This window comes from Aythya ferina (assembly GCF_964211825.1).
Source record: "Aythya ferina genome assembly, chromosome: 7".
Lineage (NCBI taxonomy): Eukaryota > Metazoa > Chordata > Aves > Anseriformes > Anatidae > Aythya > Aythya ferina.
In genome coordinates this window covers 29,253,265-29,274,505 of record NC_140302.1, presented here as the reverse complement: position 1 = coordinate 29,274,505, position 21,241 = coordinate 29,253,265, and the positions used below count along the sequence as shown (strand labels likewise).

The following is a 21,241-nucleotide window of genomic DNA, read 5'->3' as shown; positions in this document are numbered from 1 at the left end:
AGGCTGGAGAAATGAGCCAAAGGTTTCTGAAGTTCAGTAAAGAATTTCAGGGTCCTGCCTTGGAGAGGAATAACTGCACCAGTACTTGTGGTGGGCTGACCTGATGGGAGGCAGCTTTGTAAGGAAATATTCACAGGTCCTGGTGGAGGACCATGGTACTCCTCCTCAGAGGACCATGTGCTGGACCTGGCTCAGCCAAGGACCAAGAAGGATCCCCCAAGAGGGATTGGAGCATCTGGCACAGGAGGAGAGGCTGAGAGAGCTGGGACTGTTCAGTCTGGGGAAGAGAAGGCTCAGGGGGTCTTGTCACTGTGTATAAACACCTGATGGGGGGTAAAGGAGGCAGAGACAGATGTTTCTTAGTGGTATCTAGGGAAAGGACAAGAGGCAATGCTTCTCCACAGAGGCACAATCTGTCTTGGTCAAGAGAGTTTTAGCTTCCTTGAGCAGGGTCTGTGTTTCCCAGCTGCCTGAGCGAACGTCTGTCCCATCACGCTGGATCTACTTTTGGCACGCTCAGGTACCTGTGAACTTGTGGCCCTTAAGCTGTTCTACAGACGAGAATCTCCAGTCCAATCTTGGGAGTGTACCTTCAGGGCTAGAAAAGAGGCTTTTCTGTTCAAATGGATTTATTGCCGCTGGTTTCCTCGAAGCACCACTAAATGTGTCATGCACAAAGGTGGTTTCATCAGCAGTTCTGCTTGGCGGGAGGGAAGAGGCTCTCTGTTTTGCTTATTTAGGTTCAGCATGAAGTCTCTCCTGGCAGGTCAGTTGCTTCCCATGCGGTCCCAAGCTGCCCTTCCTTCGCTGTGAGCTGAAGGTGAGCTCCCACCCCTGGCCAGCTGTGGTCAGGGTGGGCAAAGCCCCGGGCCGGGATGCTCTCCAACCCAGCCATGCATGGTGTTCACCATTTGATCCTCTCTGGCTGCCCTCTATTTTTAGAGGTTTGGAAGTGTCACTGGGACGTTCCTCATCAGAGGATCTGGCACACCAGGTCTCCTACACGTCCTGGAGTTCATCTGGGCAGAAGGGATTTCTAGTGGAAATGCACATCTGTTACTCCTTAAATGTGACCACTGTCAAGGTTTCCATCCCTCCAGCAAAGCAGTTCTTTGCCAATGGCCCAGTAAACTCTGCTTTTGGAGGAGGAGAGGGAAAGGGAGTAAGTCTTCAGGATAACAAAGTTTTTTTTTCTTTTCTTTTCTTTTTTTTTCTTTTAGTTGAAGGGATGAAGTTTGTTTTAAATTACAGCATATTGAGTCAGTCTCTTTGACACCCACAGCTGTGCTGGCAGAAAGCTGCAGGAGGATTTGTCCGGGCAGGGTGCTGTGTGCCTGGTGGGGCTGTGGGAAGGATGCACCTTGCAAGGTGCTCGGCTCGCGGTGGCTCCCAGCTTTGCTTTGCGTCACCAGCAGGAGCATTCCTGGCAGGGGGCGGGCGTCCACCCAGCAAAACAAATGACATTGTTTTGACACGGTGCAAAACCGCTCCCTCCACCTTCCCCTGCACCGCTGCTGCCCGTATCTCGGCGTGAAATCCTGAGGGGAAGCTGCAGGCTGAGTCATCTGGCGCTGCGCGCGCTGACAGCACAGACAACGGGCTGGAGCGCCGCGGAGGCTGGGAGGAGAAACCCAGGAGATCTTGGCCAGAGGTGGTGGTGGGTTCCCCCACCTCCTTTCCTGTCCTCGGGCTTGGTTGTGGACCCAGACCTCCGGGTCTGAGCTGTGAGGTGATCAAAAGGAGTCGGTTCAAGAAAACCACTGACGAGGCATCAAACTGCCAGGGTAAACTTGTGTTTTCCTTGCAAAACCTCATGTGTGAGCTCAAGGCAGAGATGGAAGCGTGCAAAAAGGCTTGCACAGGGAAGGTCTTTGAAGATTTGTGCTGCTCACAGGAGCAGCCAAGATAAGAGGCTGCAATCTCCCTGCTCCAGCTGCAGTCTGCAGACAGGTAGCTTTGGTGGAGCTCGTGCATGGGTGCGTGAGAGGGAGCTGGGGCTGCTCAGGAGCTGGGCAGCAGTGGGAAGCCTCCCTACACTCCCTCCCAGCCCCTTTCCTCCTGGAAAATGAAGCCAAAACGGGGAGTATTTTGGGTGTCCCCTTCCTCTGGCAGCTGGTCCTCTGGTAATGAGCCATGCTGCCTGGGGATGCCATTTCCCCAGGGCAGGCAGCTCCCCCTGCACTCCTGCATTGATTTGTGGTGGGAGCTGCATGCCCAGCCTCTTATCTCTTTCCAGGCTTTCCCTGGAAAAGCTGCTTTTCTGCAGAAGGGCTGCGTGCAAGCTTCCTCCTTCCTGCAAGGGGCTGTGGTCCCTGTGGCTGCTGTGCCGCGGGAGGGGAGGGATTGCTCCCTTCCTTTCGGTATATCCCACCCACGCTGGGAGAATAGGGAGTTCGCTGCTGAAACAAATGGGCAGGAAATGGGCAGTGAATAAAGGAAAGGGCTCCTCCACATGCTGTGAGTGTGACCAGTGGTGTGAGCCTGCCTTTTAGAAAGGGCCTTGATAGCTGGATATGACCCAAACCTCCAAGCAGTACATCTGCACCGTGCCTTGTGGCTGGGCACAATCGGTCTGTGCACTCACAGGGGAAGCAAAGCGCCTCTGCCGTGGGCTGCTGGGCCTTGGGAGGGTTGCACACAGCCGGTGTTGAGCGGTGTGGCCTTGCAGGAAAAACCTGGGAAGCCTGAGGCTGTCCCTAGCACGGCAGCACACTCTGGGGTGAGAGAACAACTCCATCAGCTGCTACCTCAGCAGCGTTTTACACCATGCCAAGACCCCTTGAGGGGGTTTTGCTCTATTGAGTTTGCTCTGCTGAGTGGCCAGAGGGCAGACCCAGGCCCTGCTGGCTGTTAGGAAGGTGTGCTGGTGCTGCTGGAGCTGCAGTGGAGCTGCTTCGCCGTGGAGCACCGGCTGTCACCATGGGCACGCGGGCCCAGAGGTCTCCCCTGTTCCTGCAACCTTCTGGACCCCCGGGGTTTTGGTCTGGGATTTGAGGCCAGGGGATTTCTGTTTGTTTGTTCAAGGCTGTTTTATTCGTTTATTCCTAATCACATACAGTTCTCATTGTTGCTCAGCCTGTGGCTTTCAGCTATCTTGAAATGAAAAGAAAATACATGTTTGTCTTCCAGCACCTTGGGAGCCAAGGGAAGCCTTAGGCAGAGCCAAGACGTAACGTGGCAGTGCAAACACTGATGTGCAATGTTCCCCCAGATCCGTGATTAAGAGCCGATGATTTTCCCAGGGTTACCAGGAGGACACAAGCCTTCAGGACCCGGTCCTCTGGCCGCCACAACACTAAACCTGTTCCTATGGAGATGAGCTGATTGCTATCGGGTTTTGTGCTGATTTCAGGCCTTTTACTTCTAACGCTCTCAAATCTGCTCTGCTACGTATTTCCCTTCTACGCACAGCCAAAACCAGACCGAGCAGCTTTCGGGGGACAACACGAGCAGCAGCCCTTTTCCCCAAGGGCTCTTCCAACCCAAATGCCGCCTGGTAGGAGGCCCGAGCAGCTCCCGCGGCTCCTCCGAGGGGCTGAGCTGGGCCTGCCACCCCGCCGTTCTTTCTCACAGTATTTTTAGTGGAGGAATGCACCTCCTGACCCGCCGCCGGGAGCCTCTGCCGTGCGGGGAAGCGGGTCCCAGGCGTGCTCCAGCTGCGACGTTCCGAGCAGCGACTATTTCGGGAGCATCTGGGTGTTTCCAGGTCCCCCGGGTACGCTCTGCATTTGCCTTCTCGCCTTTGTTGATGCTGCTTGGACAGTAAGGAGGACCTGGAAACTCGCCACGATTTATGATCTATTTTTTATTAGGTAAGCAGCAGACAAAATGCATCCTGGCTTAGCGACCCGTATCGGGGAAGGGGTGCCTGTCTGTGTGGGAAGCATGCAGGGAGGGCTATCAGCCAATTTTTCGTTTTTATTTTTTCCCGGTTGGTGCTCTCTGGCCACACATAATGTAGTGAGTGAAAAGAAAAGAGTATTTTTGTGCTGTTCTTGGGGCCGCGAGCAGGCCGGTTGCAACAATGCGGTGTTTTGTGAAGGTGCCTGCTGATCATCCGCCTCTTGTAAGTGGTACGGGGCCAGAGGACTTCGCAGGTGACCTCCAAGTGTAAAAGCTGTGCTGGGTGGAACAGCAGCATGGGCTGCTTCAGCTCCTCTTCAGCTCCTGGAGCTTTGCTGGGTGGCTGCAGCAGTGTCTCAGGCTCCCACTGCCCTTTTTGAGGGCATCGTGAAAAGTGTTTTTTCAGCGTAGCTCTGACCCAAAGTGCTTCTGGAAGCCAGATGTGTCAGCTCAGCAAGACATCCTGTCTAAATATTTTCAAACAGAAGTTTAGGGTTGCTTTATGACTCTTGGTTTTGGAACTGTCTGTTTTTCAATGCCAGTTTTTGGTCTTGTGGCTCTCTCCCTGCAACGAGGCCGGGTCCTGGTCTAACTTTCACCAGTTGGACTGGGAGCTTCTCATACCGAGCTGGGCTGCAGGGCACAGAGGCTGGAGCACACCACGTAGGTCGTGGGCAGCACTGGAAGGTGTCTGAGGACTTGACAGCTGTTTCCTGATAAATGTCAGCACGGGGCAAACCCTTCTCAGAAACTGCTGGGTCTCACCATGGGAGCATGTGCTTGGTGGAGCTGTTGTTGGCAGCAGGAGAAGGGAAGGAAAGTGGGCAAATTCAGACATAGTGGGGTTTTTCCTTCTGTAGTAGGAAAATAGTGGGCCAGGTTTGCTCAAAAGTTCCAACAAATTCATGGACTAATGCAGGAGAACCATAAGCACAGTCTGTCAGTGCAGTTAACCAGGAATTATAAGGGCTGTTCTTACACTTCAAGTGAGTGGAAGGCTTTTTTGGCTGGTTTCTTTTCCATTTATTTTTTTTTTCCCAGAAAATGCTGATCTGTTAGGAGTTTGCTGTTTTGTTTGTTTGTGTTTAATTTTATTTTTTTCTCAGTAAAGATATACCAAAGTTATTTTTTTGTTAAAGTTCCTGAGGTCCTGGCTGGAATTTCTGGTCATAAACAGCCTCCGTGACAACGGCACTACCTGGGAAACCCACGTCCTTGGGTCTGAGCCTTGCAAATCACCCCGTGTCAGGCTCCTAGCCAAGGAACAGTAGTATCATATATACATAGATGTGTACAGACATACGTATGTAGGGGAACAACTTAAATGGGATAAAATGGGAGCCAGCTGCTCCAGAGGAACTGGTGTTTGGGGCACACAGGACTTGCCTGCAGTTCTGCCTAGCCTGACCTCAGTTTTGTCTCCTCCTGTCCCAGAGGAGAGCCCTATCAGCCTGGTGGAGTCACCGGCTATTGAAAGGTGGTGGATTCAGTCTTTCTTTTTCCTAGAAATAAACAAAATCCCAGTGCTTAGTCTTCCCATTGAAAGTGGAATGGTTTGTGGTTTCCCGTTTCAATGAAACATAGCTTGCACTTTGTTTCAATTTCATCTTGAGCTTTTTTTTTTGTGGTATTTTGGGATCCCCAGAGCTGAACATCTGGATCTCCATGACACGAATTGGGAAATATCTACACTGTTTGTTCGCTCCTGCATAAAACTGAAGTTTCTGTTTAAGAGGTCATCCTTCTTCTCTGTGCTTAAAGCAAAACTTTATTGGTAAGCTTCAGTGGGGGCTGTGTGGATCTTTTACAAAAGAAGGTACGGCTCAGGTAGATATCTGCGGTGGCTGTACAGCAGTAACAAGATTATTGCGTACTCTATATTTAAAATCCTGTGAATGGCAGTGATTATTGGGTTTGGTGTGGCACCTGATGTTACCATTGCATTAGCCATGATACGTGATATGCGGTCCAGTGAGGGCAGTGGGATTAGATGTCACCTATCCAGGCTGCAGCCCATTGCTGGGAAATGAAGCCATCAGATTTCTCTGAACACCTTTGAGGTGTTGGTCTGAAGCTGTCTTCTTGCCCAGTTACCTTTGGTCCATGGTGGCTGCTTGTGTCTGGTGCCACTGATACCTCCCAAAGCAGGTTTTGAAGTGGTACATGTGCATCCACAGCAAAGAAGCCTTTTGCCAGTCTGCCAGTACCTCCTGAAACGTGGCCTCCCTGGTGTGTACCTTCGTGTGATGAGTCCTCTTTCAACAGCAGCTGCGTTTGCACAAAGATTGCTTTGTTTCCCTCACAATTGCCAGGAGCTTGTGAAATGGGGGCCCTATGAGACCTGTGGGGAGAAGTGACAACTTCCCTTCCTGTGAAATTATGGTTAGATCCACAAGTCTGAAGCAGATGGGATCCAACACAGTTTGAACTAAGTCCACCAGGAACATTTGAATGCTGAGACAATTTTCAGTAAATACTTTGCGTTATGACATCCTGTGAGCTTCCTCAGAGGGTTTCTGGAAGCCTGGTTAAGCGTGCCAAACCTCCAGAATATACATATATTTATTTATTTTTAGCACTCTTGACAGATAAGCAACCCCAGGGACTTAACCATGGCGACATCCAGCTGGGAGCGGGGCGGTCCTGAGGGACCATCTCTGTGCAGCGATGCTGGGGCTTGTTCCCCTGGCCCAGCTCACCTCATCTCACCTGCACCCAGTGAGACAACCCGAGCCCTGTACCCTCTGAGGGCTGTAGACTTGTTTTAATCATCTGTCACTCTCTGGATATGAGCCATTGAGGAAAAGAGTCTCTACAGTAGGGTAAAAGTTTAGAGAAAATGGGCATTAAAGCCCTCAGGTGGGAAACAGGTGAGGGGCAGAAATGGCCCTGGTGTAACACCAGCTTTGGCTTCACTGCAGAACTGCAAATCTTTTGGCTTTGGGTCTCACTGCAGCTGGCTGCCTTTGGCTCTTGCTCTTCCAGAAGTGTTAAGGCCTGGTGGAAGGGGATGAACGTGGAGCTTGCAGAGGGGAACAGAATGAGCGAGACAGGTTTCAGCTGAGCTTTTGCTGTCGTAAGCTTGTGTTCATTTGAGTCCCCCATTCAAAACCGCTTGTGGCATAGCACATATATCAAAGCAGAAGAAATTTAGCAATGGTTGTTTGTGACTGGAAACCACCTAGTTTTGCATTCGGTTTCATCTCTGGCTAGCATCACGCCTCTCCAGCTGGAGCAGCACTCCTGACCTGGCAGGCTGCTCACCGCCAAAGCAAACATCAGTGCTCGTGGACCCCAGATGCCTTTGAAGCCTTTGCTTCAAAAAAACACCACCCTCTGAACTACGATGAGGGATGATAAACTGTGCCACATACAGATCCAGTCCTCTAAGAAACGTCTTATCTCTGAGGGATTTGCAGAACCCCTCTCTTGTTTGGAAATGATGAAAGCAAGACAGCTGTTAATAAGGTGAAAAGAAAAATGGGAGCAGGAGGCATTTAGTTCTTCATGGTGGCGTCTTCCTCAGCTTTTCAGCAGTTGCAAGGTGTTTCTGTAAAAATGTTTTGAAACGCAGGTGTTCATGAAGCTGCATTTCTGACAGGCTGGGGAGCAATGGGAAAGCTAAAAGAAACTTTTTTTGGCAGTAGATCAGCTTTCTTAGCATAGTGTACTTGCCCAATCCGTATCCTTTTAAATTGTAATGACTTCCTCAGGCACCATAAACACTCTGGCCCTTGTCACTTCTCCTTTTGAAGTCTGTTATTCATAACGCAGCCTTTTCTGAAGTGCTCCTGCTGTCAGTCAGCTAACTAGTCCAAAACACTCCCGGTCTTCAAAATCGCTTAATTCTTTTTCAATTACAGATAACAGCTCTCCTGTTGCTTGCTGCTGACTCATGCGAGAAAGGTAGCATGCCTTGGGTACGCCTGCAAGTCCCAGCTGCCACCTAAATAGGGCAGAGAAATCAGAGCAAGATAGCCAAGGCATGGACACAGTGATGTGTGCTGAGAGGAAAAATTGCCTCAGTGAAGCCAGCATCTGAGTGTTAACCAGTGCTGGGTGTGTATCCTTGGAGAGGCTTAGAAAACCAGCCCCATCACCGAAGCTTTGGGTTTGGGCCTAAGGTTGCCTGTGGTGAAGGGTGAATAAGGAAAAATGTCCACTTCTGAAAAATATTTAATTGCACAACATCCTTTCTCATGTTAGTGGGACCTGAAGTGTTTTAGGAAGTGTTTAGAATTACCTGAAGAATTTAAGAAGTGTTGCAAAATACAGGTCTATAGTTTGGTCCCAAACTAGCAGAGAGGCAGAGCTAAAGGACAAATTCAAATCCCTTCAGACAGGGGAGGGATTTGAACCTGGCCTGCCCCCTTGGCTGTAATGGTAAGAGGGCAGCTGCCCTGTCTTGGTGGGTCCAACCTCCACCCAACTCCTGCCCCTCTCTTCTTTTTCTCCTAAAAATGGGAAGTGTTTTCGTAGTCATTTGTCTTTGCATTCCTTCACCTGCCTCTCTGCTGCTTAGAAAGCCTGGACAAGCAGGTAGCAATAAAACAAATGAAGCTTCAACAAACCACAACAGGAACAATCCTCTTATTTTCCCTAACCCAAGAAGATTTAAAGGCTCTGTGGCTTTGTGTTCCCTGGCTGCCTCAGCTTTGCCTTTGGGGCTGGAAATTGATGGAAGGAGAGAAGCAACAGGTTGAGTGAATTTGCAGTGGCAGCCTGCGTGGGAAAGGGCTGGTGCAGCTGCGAGGGCTTGGACAGCCTTTGTGAGACAGCAACAGCAGACAGCAAATGAGAAAATCCCTCCCTAAGCAGTATCCCAAATGCTCCCTGGACAAGTGAGCAAAGCAATGTGGTGAGGGGGAGATCTGGATCACACAGCCCAGGGCTCTTCTCCTCACTGCTGCTCCTTTCTCTGGACCATCAGCACATTGAATGGCCACTGGTTTTCCGTACCTTCTCTGCAAAACTGGGGCTCTGCTGCTTTAGTTGCAGCTCACTCACCAGTGGTTTTGAGGATGTGTTTCTCTTTATGACTGTGAGCATTAGAAAACTATCTCAAGGGCAGTTCCTGCTTGCGAGATGCTAATCATGTCCCTGACTGAATTGGTTCCAGCGCCGGAGGCCAAGCAGTGTGCTGGCCAGGCTGCGCCTCACGGTAGAATAAGAGACTTCCTTCAAGTTATTACTTTCATTAAAAGCTATTAATGCATTAGTGCCAACATTTAACTGTGTTATGTTCACCTTTGGGATAGAAAACACAGCTTGGAGCAAGGGCAGCACGGATGGGTCTTGGCCAAAGCGCTGCTCCCTGCTCGCGCTGCTCCCTTTGGTCCCGTGTGACCCCTCAAGTGCTCCCCAAATATCCCAGGTGGTCAGGGGAAGTTCCTGAGGATCACATAACTTCTTATTGGCAATAATGCTAAGAAAAGAGAAATGCCAGACTGGGTAAATTATAGCCCAGCTACAGGGATCTCTCAGAGGTCTGTTACAAGGGAGATTAAGGAGTCAAACACGAGCGCAGAGAAGTTCCAAGGAAGCTGAATTTGCTGGAAGGGCCTGATCTTGTCTATCAGCAGTTTCTTGTCATGGATTTTCTGCTGAAATGGTAAATGAAAATAACAATCTAACTCTTAAATCCGTGATAGGATTAGCAATACCTTCGGCATATTTATGTAATGGGTTTCGGAGATTTAATTCAGCGTATTGTTCCCACTCTGGATAACTGGCTCTTGTTCATGTAAACAAAGTGCAAGACAGACAAAGTAAGAAAATCTTTTTTATCCGGTAAATGGTTGTTTTTCTGGTTTGAGAGCTGTCTTTCATTTCCCATGCCTCACAGTCAGAATAAAAAGGGAAAAGTTTTCGAGTTTTCTTGGGAAGTAAAAAGGCCACTCTTTGTCCTTGTGCTCTGCCGCCTCAGCCCCCTGGGCTCCTGTGGGGCCCTGCTGGGGAAGAAGGCAGAGGTGCAGTAGGGCTACCTTGTCCTGAGCTCCTCACCCCTCTGTGCATCTGGGTGAATTTGACCTGGGGATGGTGGTTGTTGTGAAGCTCAACACGAGCCAGCAATGAGTGCTTGCAGCACAGAAAGCCAGCCGTACTGTGGGCTGCACCCAAAAGCAGCGTGGCCAGCAGGGTGAGGGAGGTGATTGTCCCCCTCTGCTCTGCTCTTGTGAGACCCCACCTGGAGTCCTGTGTTCAGCTCTGGGGCCCCCAGCACAAGAAGGGCATGGACCTGTTGGAGCAAGCCCAGAAAAGGCCACAAAGATGATTAAGGGGCTGGAGCACCTCCCCTGCAAAGACAGGCTGTGGGAGCTGGGGTTGTTCAGCCTGGAGCAGAGAAGGCTCTGGAGAGACCTTAATAGCTGTTGGTAGGGTAGAGGGGTTGATTCTGGGCTTCTTTGATCCCTTCTCCATGGATATGACCATCACAGCACATGGGGCCTGGACCCATGGGGAGACAGCAGCAGCTCACGTTGCAGCTCCTCGTGCAGCAGCACCCAGCTCCGGCAGTCACCGTGGCGCTGACATCCTGACCCGTGCTGGCTGGCACGTTACTGGGTCACTCACCCCAGTATGCTCCTGGCTTGTTGTGGGAAGTACTGTGTCACCATTTTGCCCCGAGGCATTGATAGTCACCTGTATTTTAGCAGGGCACGTTTCTTTCACACGGTGAAGGAGAGCTGTGTTGGACGAGTAACGTGTGTGCAGCCATTGCGTAAATCGGGAGGCTTGGGAGAGGCTTCTGAGGCTCCCTGTGGGTGACACTTGTTTTCCCCAAGGCAGCTGACACTTGTTTTTGTGAGCATTGGACGGGTAGGCTCTACTAAGAAAACACATTTGGCAATTTCTTGGGCAATATATGAATTAACAACACAGATGTCAAATGGTCCCAAAAACTTGAACTTCATTTGAAAACCTGGTGAGTGGTGAAAGCGATGTTTGGGGTTTGAAGCAGAGCAGAGCCCCTGTTTCTAGAGCATCACTGCAGCATTAGGACAACATTGGTGTTTCCCTACAGGGCTCACGTGTCTTGAAATGGCTCATGTGGTGCCCAGCTGCTTCGGTAATCCACAGCTAACAGGAGACGTGTGCTCCTGGGGTGCAGCTCTTCCACCCCAAATTCAGCGACAAGTCAGGTCCGAGGTGGGGGAGATGAATACAGATGGCATCCAGCCCTGTCCTCGGGACACCTTCTGCAGGCGGGTGGGAGCTGTGGCCTCCCATGCTCAGATGTTGGGGCCCTGCTGGGAGAGGCTTGCTGAGCTCTGGTGACTCAGGGCAGGAGGAAGTACCGCTTGGCCATTCCTAAGCACTTCCACACCTATTGACCCTAAACTAAAGTTTAGTAAACATCAGCTTGCTGTTGTTAGCAAAGGGGTGAGTTTGGGTGATGTCTGTAGATTTTTATTATTTATTTATTTTTAATTATCTTCATTTTGGAGTGGTTTTGCCTGCTGGTGATTATGCAGTGAGATTCCAGAAAAAGTCTCTGATACGCACATTGCTGCATCCCCACTGCTCAGTGCCTCGGGGACACACTCCCGCCCCATATTTAGGCACCGTGATTCCCCTGAAGAGGATGGATAAGGACGGTATGAAATGTTTGGAAAAGGGATTGAGCAAGATTGTTAAGAAAGAAACACAGCAATCAATGATGATGTTGCTGTAGCCTCCGCCAGCCTACCCTGATATATTTCAGGATACTCTTAAAACCTGTTTTTCCCCTGTTTTTGCAATAGTCTTGTTCAATCATTCAGCAACTCCTCTGCAGAAGCAGAGGCTCAGCCCAGGCCATGAAGGCTGCCGGCACAGCTCGAAGAGTCCTTGCTGCAGAGGAAACAGCAGGGAAAGACTGGGGACGCCAGGGCTCTGTGTCTGTCTTTCTTTCTGACCCCAGAGCTCTTGCTTTTGCTTTCTCAAACATAATTCTCTTCCCCTTCTGTTATGTTTCTATTGTTTGTTGGAGGAATGATGCCATTAAATCAACAGAGAGTGGTGGGAAAATGCTTTGATACGAGGGTATGTGTATGTGTGTGTGCATGTCCTCCATTAAAAAACAAACACACACAAACCCTCTGCATATCTGGCAGCTTCCTTTAATTTGTGTCTTGCCTGCGAGAGAGAAATCCATCTCCAAATACTTTTGGCAGTTAACCTCCTTCATTTGTATTGATGTGGTACAAAGCGTGGGGTGTTGTTCCAGGGCTGTCGTTCACCATCATTGTGATAGCTAATCTCTCGAGGGCCTTGCATTTTCCCATTTGCTGCTTTGGGAGTGTGGTATCCCAGGCTTCCTTTTTGTATGGGAAAGAGGGATCCTGTGGCCAGGGCTCTGGGAGGCATTCGGACAGCAGTGTGCCTGCTGTTCTGTAAGGCAGGGATGGGGATGTGATTTCCTCTGGATATAGCCATGCAGAATGGTGGATAAGAACGATGCAAGGTCTGCTGCGGTATTTTGACAGCAATCATTTTCCCTGTCTGAGGAATTCCTTCAAGACCTTCCCTCCCATGAGCTACAGCAGCCCAACCTGGCTCTGTTCCTTCTTCAAGAGGAAGTCTGCTTTTGGGAATCAGTTTCTGGCTGCAGTAGAGAAACGTTTTCCCCCAGCAGTGCCCAGGCCCTCAGCTGAGGTGCAGGAGCACACATTGCCACTTCCATGGAGCAAACATTGCACCAAGGGAGAAAAGAACGTGTTTGGGATGAGTGAGTGACTGTGAGATGCTCATTGCACTGGATTTGAGCAATGTCGAATTGTATCTTGTAGTTGAGATCTTTGTGTGTTTTTATTTTTATGTTTTTTTCCTTGAAAACCTTTTCCTTTGGTTGCATGCCTCTAAGTAGCCCCTTTCTGGATAGAGCTATGCATTACATTAGATAGCAAACAATGGATGTCCTTTTTGAGTTACAGGTCAGGTGGTAACCAACTCCCCACAATAAAGTAGCTGCACTGAGTCTGGGTCTTCTAAAGATCGAGAGAGGGAAAAGAGAGCAAAACTTCACAAGAAAGGAAAAAAAGAACCCTAAATCTTAGCAGAAGTAGCAGGGAGAAACCACAGGAGAAAGGACTGTGGGAAGAGAAGGGAGTCAGTGATGGCAGCTTTAGAGGAAGTTATGTCTCTGTGTAACGCCAGTGTAGGAGGCTATGGGGCTTGGCAGCAAATTTCTGATTTGTAGAAATTGTTGAGATTGTTTTCCTCCGTGTTGGGAAGGGAGCCTGCTACAGCCTGCTCTTGGGGATATTTATCTTAGAAAGAGGACCTTCTTTAACATCCTGCCCTGCCTGACTTAGTCCATATTTTTTCAGTTGATGTCCATGCCAATTCGGTTTAATCTCAACTTACCCTCTTGGCCACTGTGCTGATCTTTCCTTATTTGCTTCCCTGATGTTTCCTAGCTCTGTCCTGCCCCAGCAAGTTACCATGTTAGGCAAGTGATACATGACCTGGTATGCTGAGGGTGCAACATTTCTCATGGTGATAGTCCAAACAACCTCACATCCCATGATGGTTTTGTGCTAATGCTACTCGCATCGCTAAGCACCTGAGCACAGCTGTGCAGTCCATAGCCTGGTAATACATCAGGGACTTCTTGAGGCTGATAGGCACCCTGCTAATAGGGCATGTTACACAGGGAGGAGACTGGCTTCTTTCAGATGTCAGCCAACCAATTTGTTTGCCAGTGTGAGACCTCCAATGAGTCACCAATTGGTCTGTCATGGAAAGACTGAGACACTTTGCAAAGAAAGATGTCACTGTATAGCCCCTGAATTTTCATTCATCTACCCTATATTGCATGTAATAAAGCAATATGGCACTAAAATATGAGATTGCTTAGTAAAGCTCCTTATGACACAGTAATTTTCATGTTTTGCTTCTCTTCTCTCTTCCTTCTTTTTTTCTTAATTTTTCTTGGATGCTGTTTCTCATCTCCCAGCAGAGTGAAGAGAAGCCTGTTGTTTGCTCAGCAAACTGAAAAGCTTTGTGTGCATTTTCTGCTGCTGTTTTGTTAAAGTTCAGGGTTCCTAGGTTAGAGCTGCTGCTTCTCAATGCGAGGCTTGTTCCAACTTCCAGAGCAGCCCACGCAGAGCTGGTTGGGTTCATCTGTGCAGTTCACAGCCCACAACCCACCAGACACATTGTTTGCCTCTCTCCTTCCATGATTCATACTTTGCGACAAAGACAAGCCTAATGGTCCCGACTGGAGTGTGAAGCCAGGCGGTGCTGGATTTTAGGTGCATCAATAGAAGCAGTCTGGGTTTTTTTAATTTCTTTCTTCCTTGTGAGCACTCATTATGTCTGAAAATCAGACAGCTTTGTGACTGGTCATAATAGTCTGACACAGCAGGCTTAATAGAGAAAATGTGGTAGGAGTTCACTAATTTTACAGTTTTCCTATTTAAGAGAAGAGGCTCGCCTCAATTTTTTTTTTTTTTTTTAATCTAGCAGTGATTGTTTAATGAGAAAGTTCGCTGTTTACTGGAAGCCTGGTGTTGTTTTTTTCCTTCTTCTTCTCCTTTGATAAACACAGCACTTCACATTTTGCTGTGGGGAGACTTCTTTTTTTTTCTACAAATATTTATGAAATACTCTTTTGTGTAAAATGGAGGAGTTTCATCTGGCCAACGCTGGGTTGAGCTTTTTTTTCCCCATTATTTATTTATTTATTTTATTTTCCCATGAAAAGCTAGAGGCAGAAAGGCTGGTCAGTCACTGCAGGTGCCAGCATGGGCAGTGGAGCCTGCTTAGTGATGATGAAAACCGAGCTGGCACCCTTGAACCCGTGCTTGTCTGCCTTCTGCTCATCAGCCTGGTGAACTTTGGTGTGCTAGAGCCACACCAGCTCCTCTCACACGTCCTCTGAGTGTGCCACAGCAGAAGGGTAACCACTACAGGAGGGCCAAGGCGTCATGGTGGCCTTGTCTTTGCTGCCCCTCTACGAGGCGCTGAGGCCAGCCACGTGGGGAGGGCCGGCTGGCCTGAGGAAGGGTCTGCTCTGCTGTTTTGGAAGGCAGCCCCACGTGGGGGTCATCCAGCCTCTACAGCTGTCACTGTCACCACATCTGCCTTTCCTCAGGGCCATGAGAGAAGCCTGCTGGCTGTCATCGGGGGCGACGTCAGCCTGAGCGAGGCCCCCGAGGAGGCTGAGGAGTGCTGTGGCTCGGCTGACAGCGCTCGCTGTTCAGCCCTCTGAATGCTGCCTCTGTGCCTGCCAGGCCCCTCCATGCACTCCTCAGCTGCCCTATTGATGGGGGATGAGGAACCAGAGCAAAAAAAAAAAAAAAAAAAAAAGTGAAAATCATTGCTCTCTGTGGGCTGCTGTGTTGTGGGGTACCCCCTCCATCTTCAGGGTGCATGTTGTGTGCCCACAGACACTCATAGCATGTGGGGAGCCTGAAATGGGGTGTGGAGCTGGGAATCTCCTTAACATGCCAAGGTTCAGGGAAGGGTGTGCTGGGACACAGGGAAGCCAGGTTGTATTGGGGACCTGCTGGAGGAGAAGCCCATATCCGTGGGCAAATCACTCTCATTGCTGCATGCCCGAGTTTCCTGGTGGTAAAGGGTACTCCTTATCATCCTCTCATCGGGAGAGGAAAGAGTTCATCATTTAGTATGTCTCTTCTTACAGTCCTTTGTCCATTGGCTGGGGCCCCTCTACCTTGATAAAATAAATAATTGAATTTAGATTAAAAGGTCTAATATAATCCTGCCCAGTGGTTACTAAAACACTTGAATGAAAGTTCATTCTGAGTCTGTCTTTCCATTTCCTCATAAGGCCAAGACATGAAGTAATTAGATGTAGACATAGGTTGTTATTGTAGCAAAATGACAAAGATCAGTGGTTATTGGAAGGAATGGCTTTTATAATCTAGTTTTATGGTCATTTACCTTTCAGTGACCTTGGTGTCAGGCAAAATTGGCAGCTCCGTTGCGAGGAATGTGCTTCCTCAATGGAAGCTTTGCAAGCTGCTGCATTTTTGGCTCTAGCTTCACATGAACTAGGACAGATACTGCTGCAATGCAAGGGACTTTGTCTGCAAAGAAAGGCCATAGAAGAGAGCCAAAAGAAGCCCTTTTCAGCGCTCTCTGACTGCCACTGAATTGACGTCGAAACAGATCAGTTGTGTTTCAAGTAATTCTTTGCTTATTGCTGCAACCGAATTTCCAACCTTCATACAGAGAGCATCTTCTGTGGTCAGAGGGCTGCCCAGGAGTTTCTGTAAAAAGGGTTTCACTGTCTTGGAGTAAAAGAAGGGAGAACATCCCTCACCCTCCATTTAAGATCATGTAGGAGGAGGTGGTGGTTCTGGTTGTAGCCCCCACTCTGCAAGTCTTCCTACACCAGCAAAGATGTGAGATTTGTGTGTATTTTAAAATATTGTACTTTTGGTGACAGTCATCACTGAAATCAGTCAAATTCCGTGCATTGACTGCTCTCTTCATCTCATACTGAGAAATCCTTATGGTTGTATTCAATGACTGATGCCTGTGGCCATGAAGAAGAGCATGATACATGTATGAGCTGTGTTTTGCTATCTAATGTACTCCATATTTTTGGCCAAAATTTGTAAGGAGATGGAGTATCCTGTCCTGGGGCTTGGGAGGACTGGCTTCAGTAGGGGTTTCCACAGTGACCGTGGCTAAATCTTTTAATTCTTCTGGGCATTGCTTTCTGTGTTCTTAGCCTTAGAGGTGATCTGTTTTTCATAAATAAGGTGAAATTTTTGACATGGAAATATTTACTTGAGGTAGTCCTTCTGATAGAGGTAGACAGGTAGAAGGATTACTAGAAGGGTCACATTGTACTTGGGGGTTACAATGAAGTGCTATGGGAGTTGAGAAGAGCAATACAGATGTGCAAGGAGGTTTCTCAAAGTCATCTTTGAGAATTTCACTGCCTTGTGACTCTGGCTTCTGTCTATTTCTGACATCTCATTCTGCTGCGCACAGCTTTTGATTTTGCAACTGTGTTCCTTGCATCTGTAGCTACTGCCATGCAGAGTCTGGCTTTATATGCTCTTAGTTCTAAACTGCTAAAATAAGGAGAGCAAAACAACGCAGCTCGGAGGGAGAGCCATTTGTTTCAGGCTGCTTTGGATAACCACCAACCTGGTTCTGCCATGAGTATGTTCAATACTTCATCACCACAGCATGACAGGTCTTTAGCTGAGGTCAAGCAGTGGTTTCCAGCATTCCAGATCCTGAGATGGTTTGACATACATGGGCTCTCAACTGTTTTTAGTCCTATTGACCTGCTGTGACCTGCTGTGATTCTTGCTTGCAGAGAGGATCTTATAGAGCTCCTTCTTATTCATCCTTCTTTCTCACATTCATCACTCTGATGAGTTTTAGCTTGTTCTTCTTCTGATATGAGAGAATGAATGGTCACATTCATTTCAATGGTGGTTTATTTTTGCAGGTATCAGGTTTGGATAGGGAATGTCCAGCTGAGATGAAAGAGAAACTTTTATAGAAGCAGATGGTTTATATGCCACTTCTTGCTGAAGAAGAGCAAAATGAATCTCTCTTGAGTCCCTAAAGGCTGAATCCCTTGAAGTCTGACAGAGTCTTTCCACTGACCTCGGTGGCCCCAGGATCACATCCTAAATGAGTTGCTTTGAGTCACTGGAAGCCTGAATTCAGCTTTGGTGGGCTGGAAAATGTAACCTACTGTATGGGCTGTGTTATTCACAAGAGCCGGGTCCTGTGTGTATGCTAGCTGTGGATGCCTGGGAGAAGAATAAAGGCATTTTCTGCAGTCATGGGGGTGGAGGAGGGAATTATCCCCCCTTCCCTGCAAATGCAGTATCGTGACTGCTGCGCAGGCAGCTGGGGGAGCTGACCCACTTCTGAAGATTCAAATTAAGATTAAGTGTTTTTTTGAGCTGTTTCTTTTGGTACACACAAATGTCCTGTTCCTAGGACAAATGAATAGGAACATACGTTTAGGCCTGACTTCAGCCAGTACCAACCTCAGTTCAGGTTTTTGGAAGCGCACCATTGTAATGGATGAGGGGGGTATATAAGACTGGGATTTGCCCCAGTGGAGTTTCCTTAAACTTAGGAGAAGCAGGTTCCTTGACGTTTGAGAGAAGCAGGTTACAAGCGTGTTTGACACAAAATGCTCACAGTTCATTGCTAAGTGACGCTTATCAATGACATCTGATATTGTCACCAAATGCTACCTGTTTCATTGTAGCTTATGAAAAATGCTATTGTTTCTTGAAATCATTTTTACTTTTTCTAGTTAGCAGTGGGTTATATCTGGGCAAACAAGCAGCTAACAAAAGCATTCAAGTTAATGCATCGTGGTACAGGCAGTTTTTATTTCATACTGGTCCTAAATAAGACCGGAAGAGAATTAATTGGATATAGAGGTTATAAAATGAAGTGTGAAGTGCTAGAATTTAGCAGTTTCATCCAGAGCTATTATCAGTTGATCTGGACTTGTGAGACTGTTTTAGAGTCAGCCTAGTGAAGGTTAATACAGTTTGAGAGCAGTAGCATGATTTTGAATTAATGGCTAACAACACAAAGCTTCACAGTGTAGAGTAATTTATGCTTTATTTTTCCCTCTTCTAACAAGTATTCACCTGAGGAAGGGTCAGCAGCTGGCTAAAGACAGGGCAGTAAGAAGGTGACAGATTTTTCCTGCACAAATGTTGGTGATGAGACTGGAAGTGGTAGCACTTAGGGTCAATATGCATGCTTTGCCCTGCAGAACTGAAACATTAACACTTTTCTAGTTCACTGCTGTGCACTGTAATTCACGTGGGAACATGAAGCAGGAAACTGCTGCAAGTAAAGGGAAGGGCACGTTGCCCCAGTTAAATAACCCACACATCACAGCCCCACGTTCCTTGATGGCGTGCGAAGGATCTGCAGCCTGGCAGTGCTAAACCCAAGCTTTTCAGCCTTCCATCACCTTCCCTGCAGGTCGCTGGCATCAGGGAGCAATGGAGGGAAGTAAGCAGGGAGCCTCCCAGCCAGAGGAAGAGCCAAAGTTGGTTTTTCCCTACTTTTCCCACACGCTGTCATTCTTGTGCTGCGCTTCCTCTCTCCACATAACACCCTGTTATTTCCTCTGCGGAGCAGGCTCCTGCCACTGCTGCTAATTAGCCCATGATAAATTTCAGAGCAAACAAAAGCAAGCAATTAAACGCCTGTTGCTTTAGCATGAGCCCTGTCAGTGGCAGAGCTGAGCAGCAGCTCCTCAGAAGGAAAACAAATCTATTGCTGCGGGTGTGAAGGGATGGCATTGGTGCAGCAGGTTTTCCTGAAGGCTGGCTGGGATGCTGCTCAGCCTTGGGTTTATCTTCAGTTCCACATGGTACACACAGCACTGGTCAGCACCTAAGCAAGATGGCTTGAGAAGTTACTGTATCATGGATTTTCGATGTCCTTTTAGTTTTTTTTTCCTTTTCTTTTTTTCCTTTATTTTTTTGAGTGGAGATGAATATTTGGCACATAGCATGTGGATGGTTTCAAATTGTTATGGAGAAATAAGGAGCATGCCTGAAAATAGGAACCAAAAAGCAAGGTCTTTGATAGACTAATTGCAGTGATGTTTCAATTATGTTTGGGGACTCAAGTGGCAAGATCTTGCTAGCTGCTTTTGTATAGTCCCAGCCATCTTTTGTCATCTTGAGCAAAAGGTCCTGTAGAAGGAAGTGTAGGTGTTTACCTGGGATTTTAGTGGTTTATGAACAAGCTAATGGAATTTGGAGCTTTCTTTTAAAAAATAGAGGGAGGGTTCAAGCTAGAAAAGTAAGTATGAATTATTCCTGAGCAGAAAAAATGGAGAAAAATGGAAAACAATCAATGTTTGTCCTCTTGAAATGCCACCAAACTGCTTTGCTAACAGTTGTCTCTGTTTCTGCCGTAGCTCTCGAGCAGCTGCTCAATGAACTGGAAGATTTTCTGAGGATCCTGGACAAGGAGAACTTGAGCAGCACCGCTCTTGTGAAGAAGAGCTTCCTCTCCGACCTGCTGCGGGTGTACACCAAGACCAGCGGTACGGGCAGGGAAAGCTGAAGATGGGGTGGTGGGCTCACGTGGGAACCCCTATGGGGTCTTGAAGCACCATTTTCTTGGAGGTTGGCAAGGAGGGGAGACGAGAAAATTAAAAGGAGAAAATGAAACAGATTATTTTTTCAGTGACCTCTAATTGTTTATGTAAAATTACTCTAGTTATGTGTCCAGCTTTACAAGCAAAGGATTCCCAAGATTCCTGATCCTTTCTGTTTTCCTTATTAAACCTTAAGTTTATTTAATCCACTTTGTAAGATACACAGGATGTACTGTTTGCCTAAGTTAGTGTTTAAGTAGAAATTTTAACTTACGGAATTTCCTGGCTATACAGCATTTATTTTTTCTGCTTTTTATTATTGGTTTTCTTTCTTTTTTTTTTTTTTTTTTTCTGCACATTGCCTCAACAAACATGCTGTCCCCCACGTGCACTCAGCAAAGCCACTTCTTACATCCGTCTTTGTGAAAAAATGAGCAATGGGAAAGCAGAGGGTGGATAAAGGCTTTGCTTTTCCCTTTGGTTGCAGGTGGCGATGAAGAATATATTTACATGAACAAAGTGACTGTCAACAAACAGCAGGGTGACCAGGAGAAACAAGACAAAGGTAGGGAATTGAAGATTGCTGGGTGCCTCATGCCTAACAGGGTGGTGAGGGTTCATGTGGCTACTAGAGCCTTTCTTTCCTGAGACCGGTGGTGGTCTCTCTGGCAGCTCTGAGAGCTGAAGCAGTTGATGGTGAGGAAGGGTTGCCATTTTCATTACATTCCTTTGGAAATCGTGGTCCTTGCCAACACTGAAGTTATTCCTGGAAGTAGCACTTTGGAGGGCATTATTTTGGGATTAAAACGTTGCCTTCTAAGGCTTGCAATTCCAGTGCCTGAAATATTTAAGGAAACTGTTGTGTTTCCTTTGGCCATGAAATAAGTCACTTCACCTTTTTGAGCCCCTGAAAGCAAGTTCTCTTTCGTATGTCGCTTTGCAGTAGCCCATAGGGTCCGAGTTGTCACAACCTAGTGAAGTGAGCTCCCAGGCACGGTCTGCACCAGCTGCATGGGCAGAGCAGCTTTGTCTCCTGGGGGTTCCTTGAGTTCTGCAGGGTACAAGCCAAGAAATCAAACCTCATTAATTTCTAATTTAGATTTCCCAAGTTTCAAATTTGTAGCGTGTCAAAGAACATAATTCTTTAAAAGTAGCCGTGCTCTTTGAAGTTCATCACAAAGGCTGTTTTTGATAATTGTGTGGAGTGAATTACTGCTGACACGCATCTTCTTAAAGCACTTGTAGTCAGAGGCAAACCCAGCCCCAAAGTTTTCAGTCCAAGTAAACAAGAGGACGCCTCAGTGCAGCCTGCTGTTGACTTGCTGA

General features: G+C 47.8%; 1 protein-coding gene across 2 annotated transcripts in view; it reads left to right on the top strand.

Annotated features, from left to right (window-relative positions):
• AFAP1L2 (actin filament associated protein 1 like 2) overlaps positions 1 to 21,241 on the top strand; it is a 61,502-nt gene that overhangs the window by 18,110 nt on the left and 22,151 nt on the right. For both annotated transcript variants that reach the window (XM_084526251.1, XM_084526250.1), the window contains exons 2-3: positions 19,733 to 19,861; positions 20,403 to 20,480. In XM_084526251.1, the coding sequence (XP_084382377.1) occupies positions 19,733 to 19,861; positions 20,403 to 20,480 (207 nt within the window). The remainder of the gene's footprint in view (positions 1 to 19,732; positions 19,862 to 20,402; positions 20,481 to 21,241) is intronic.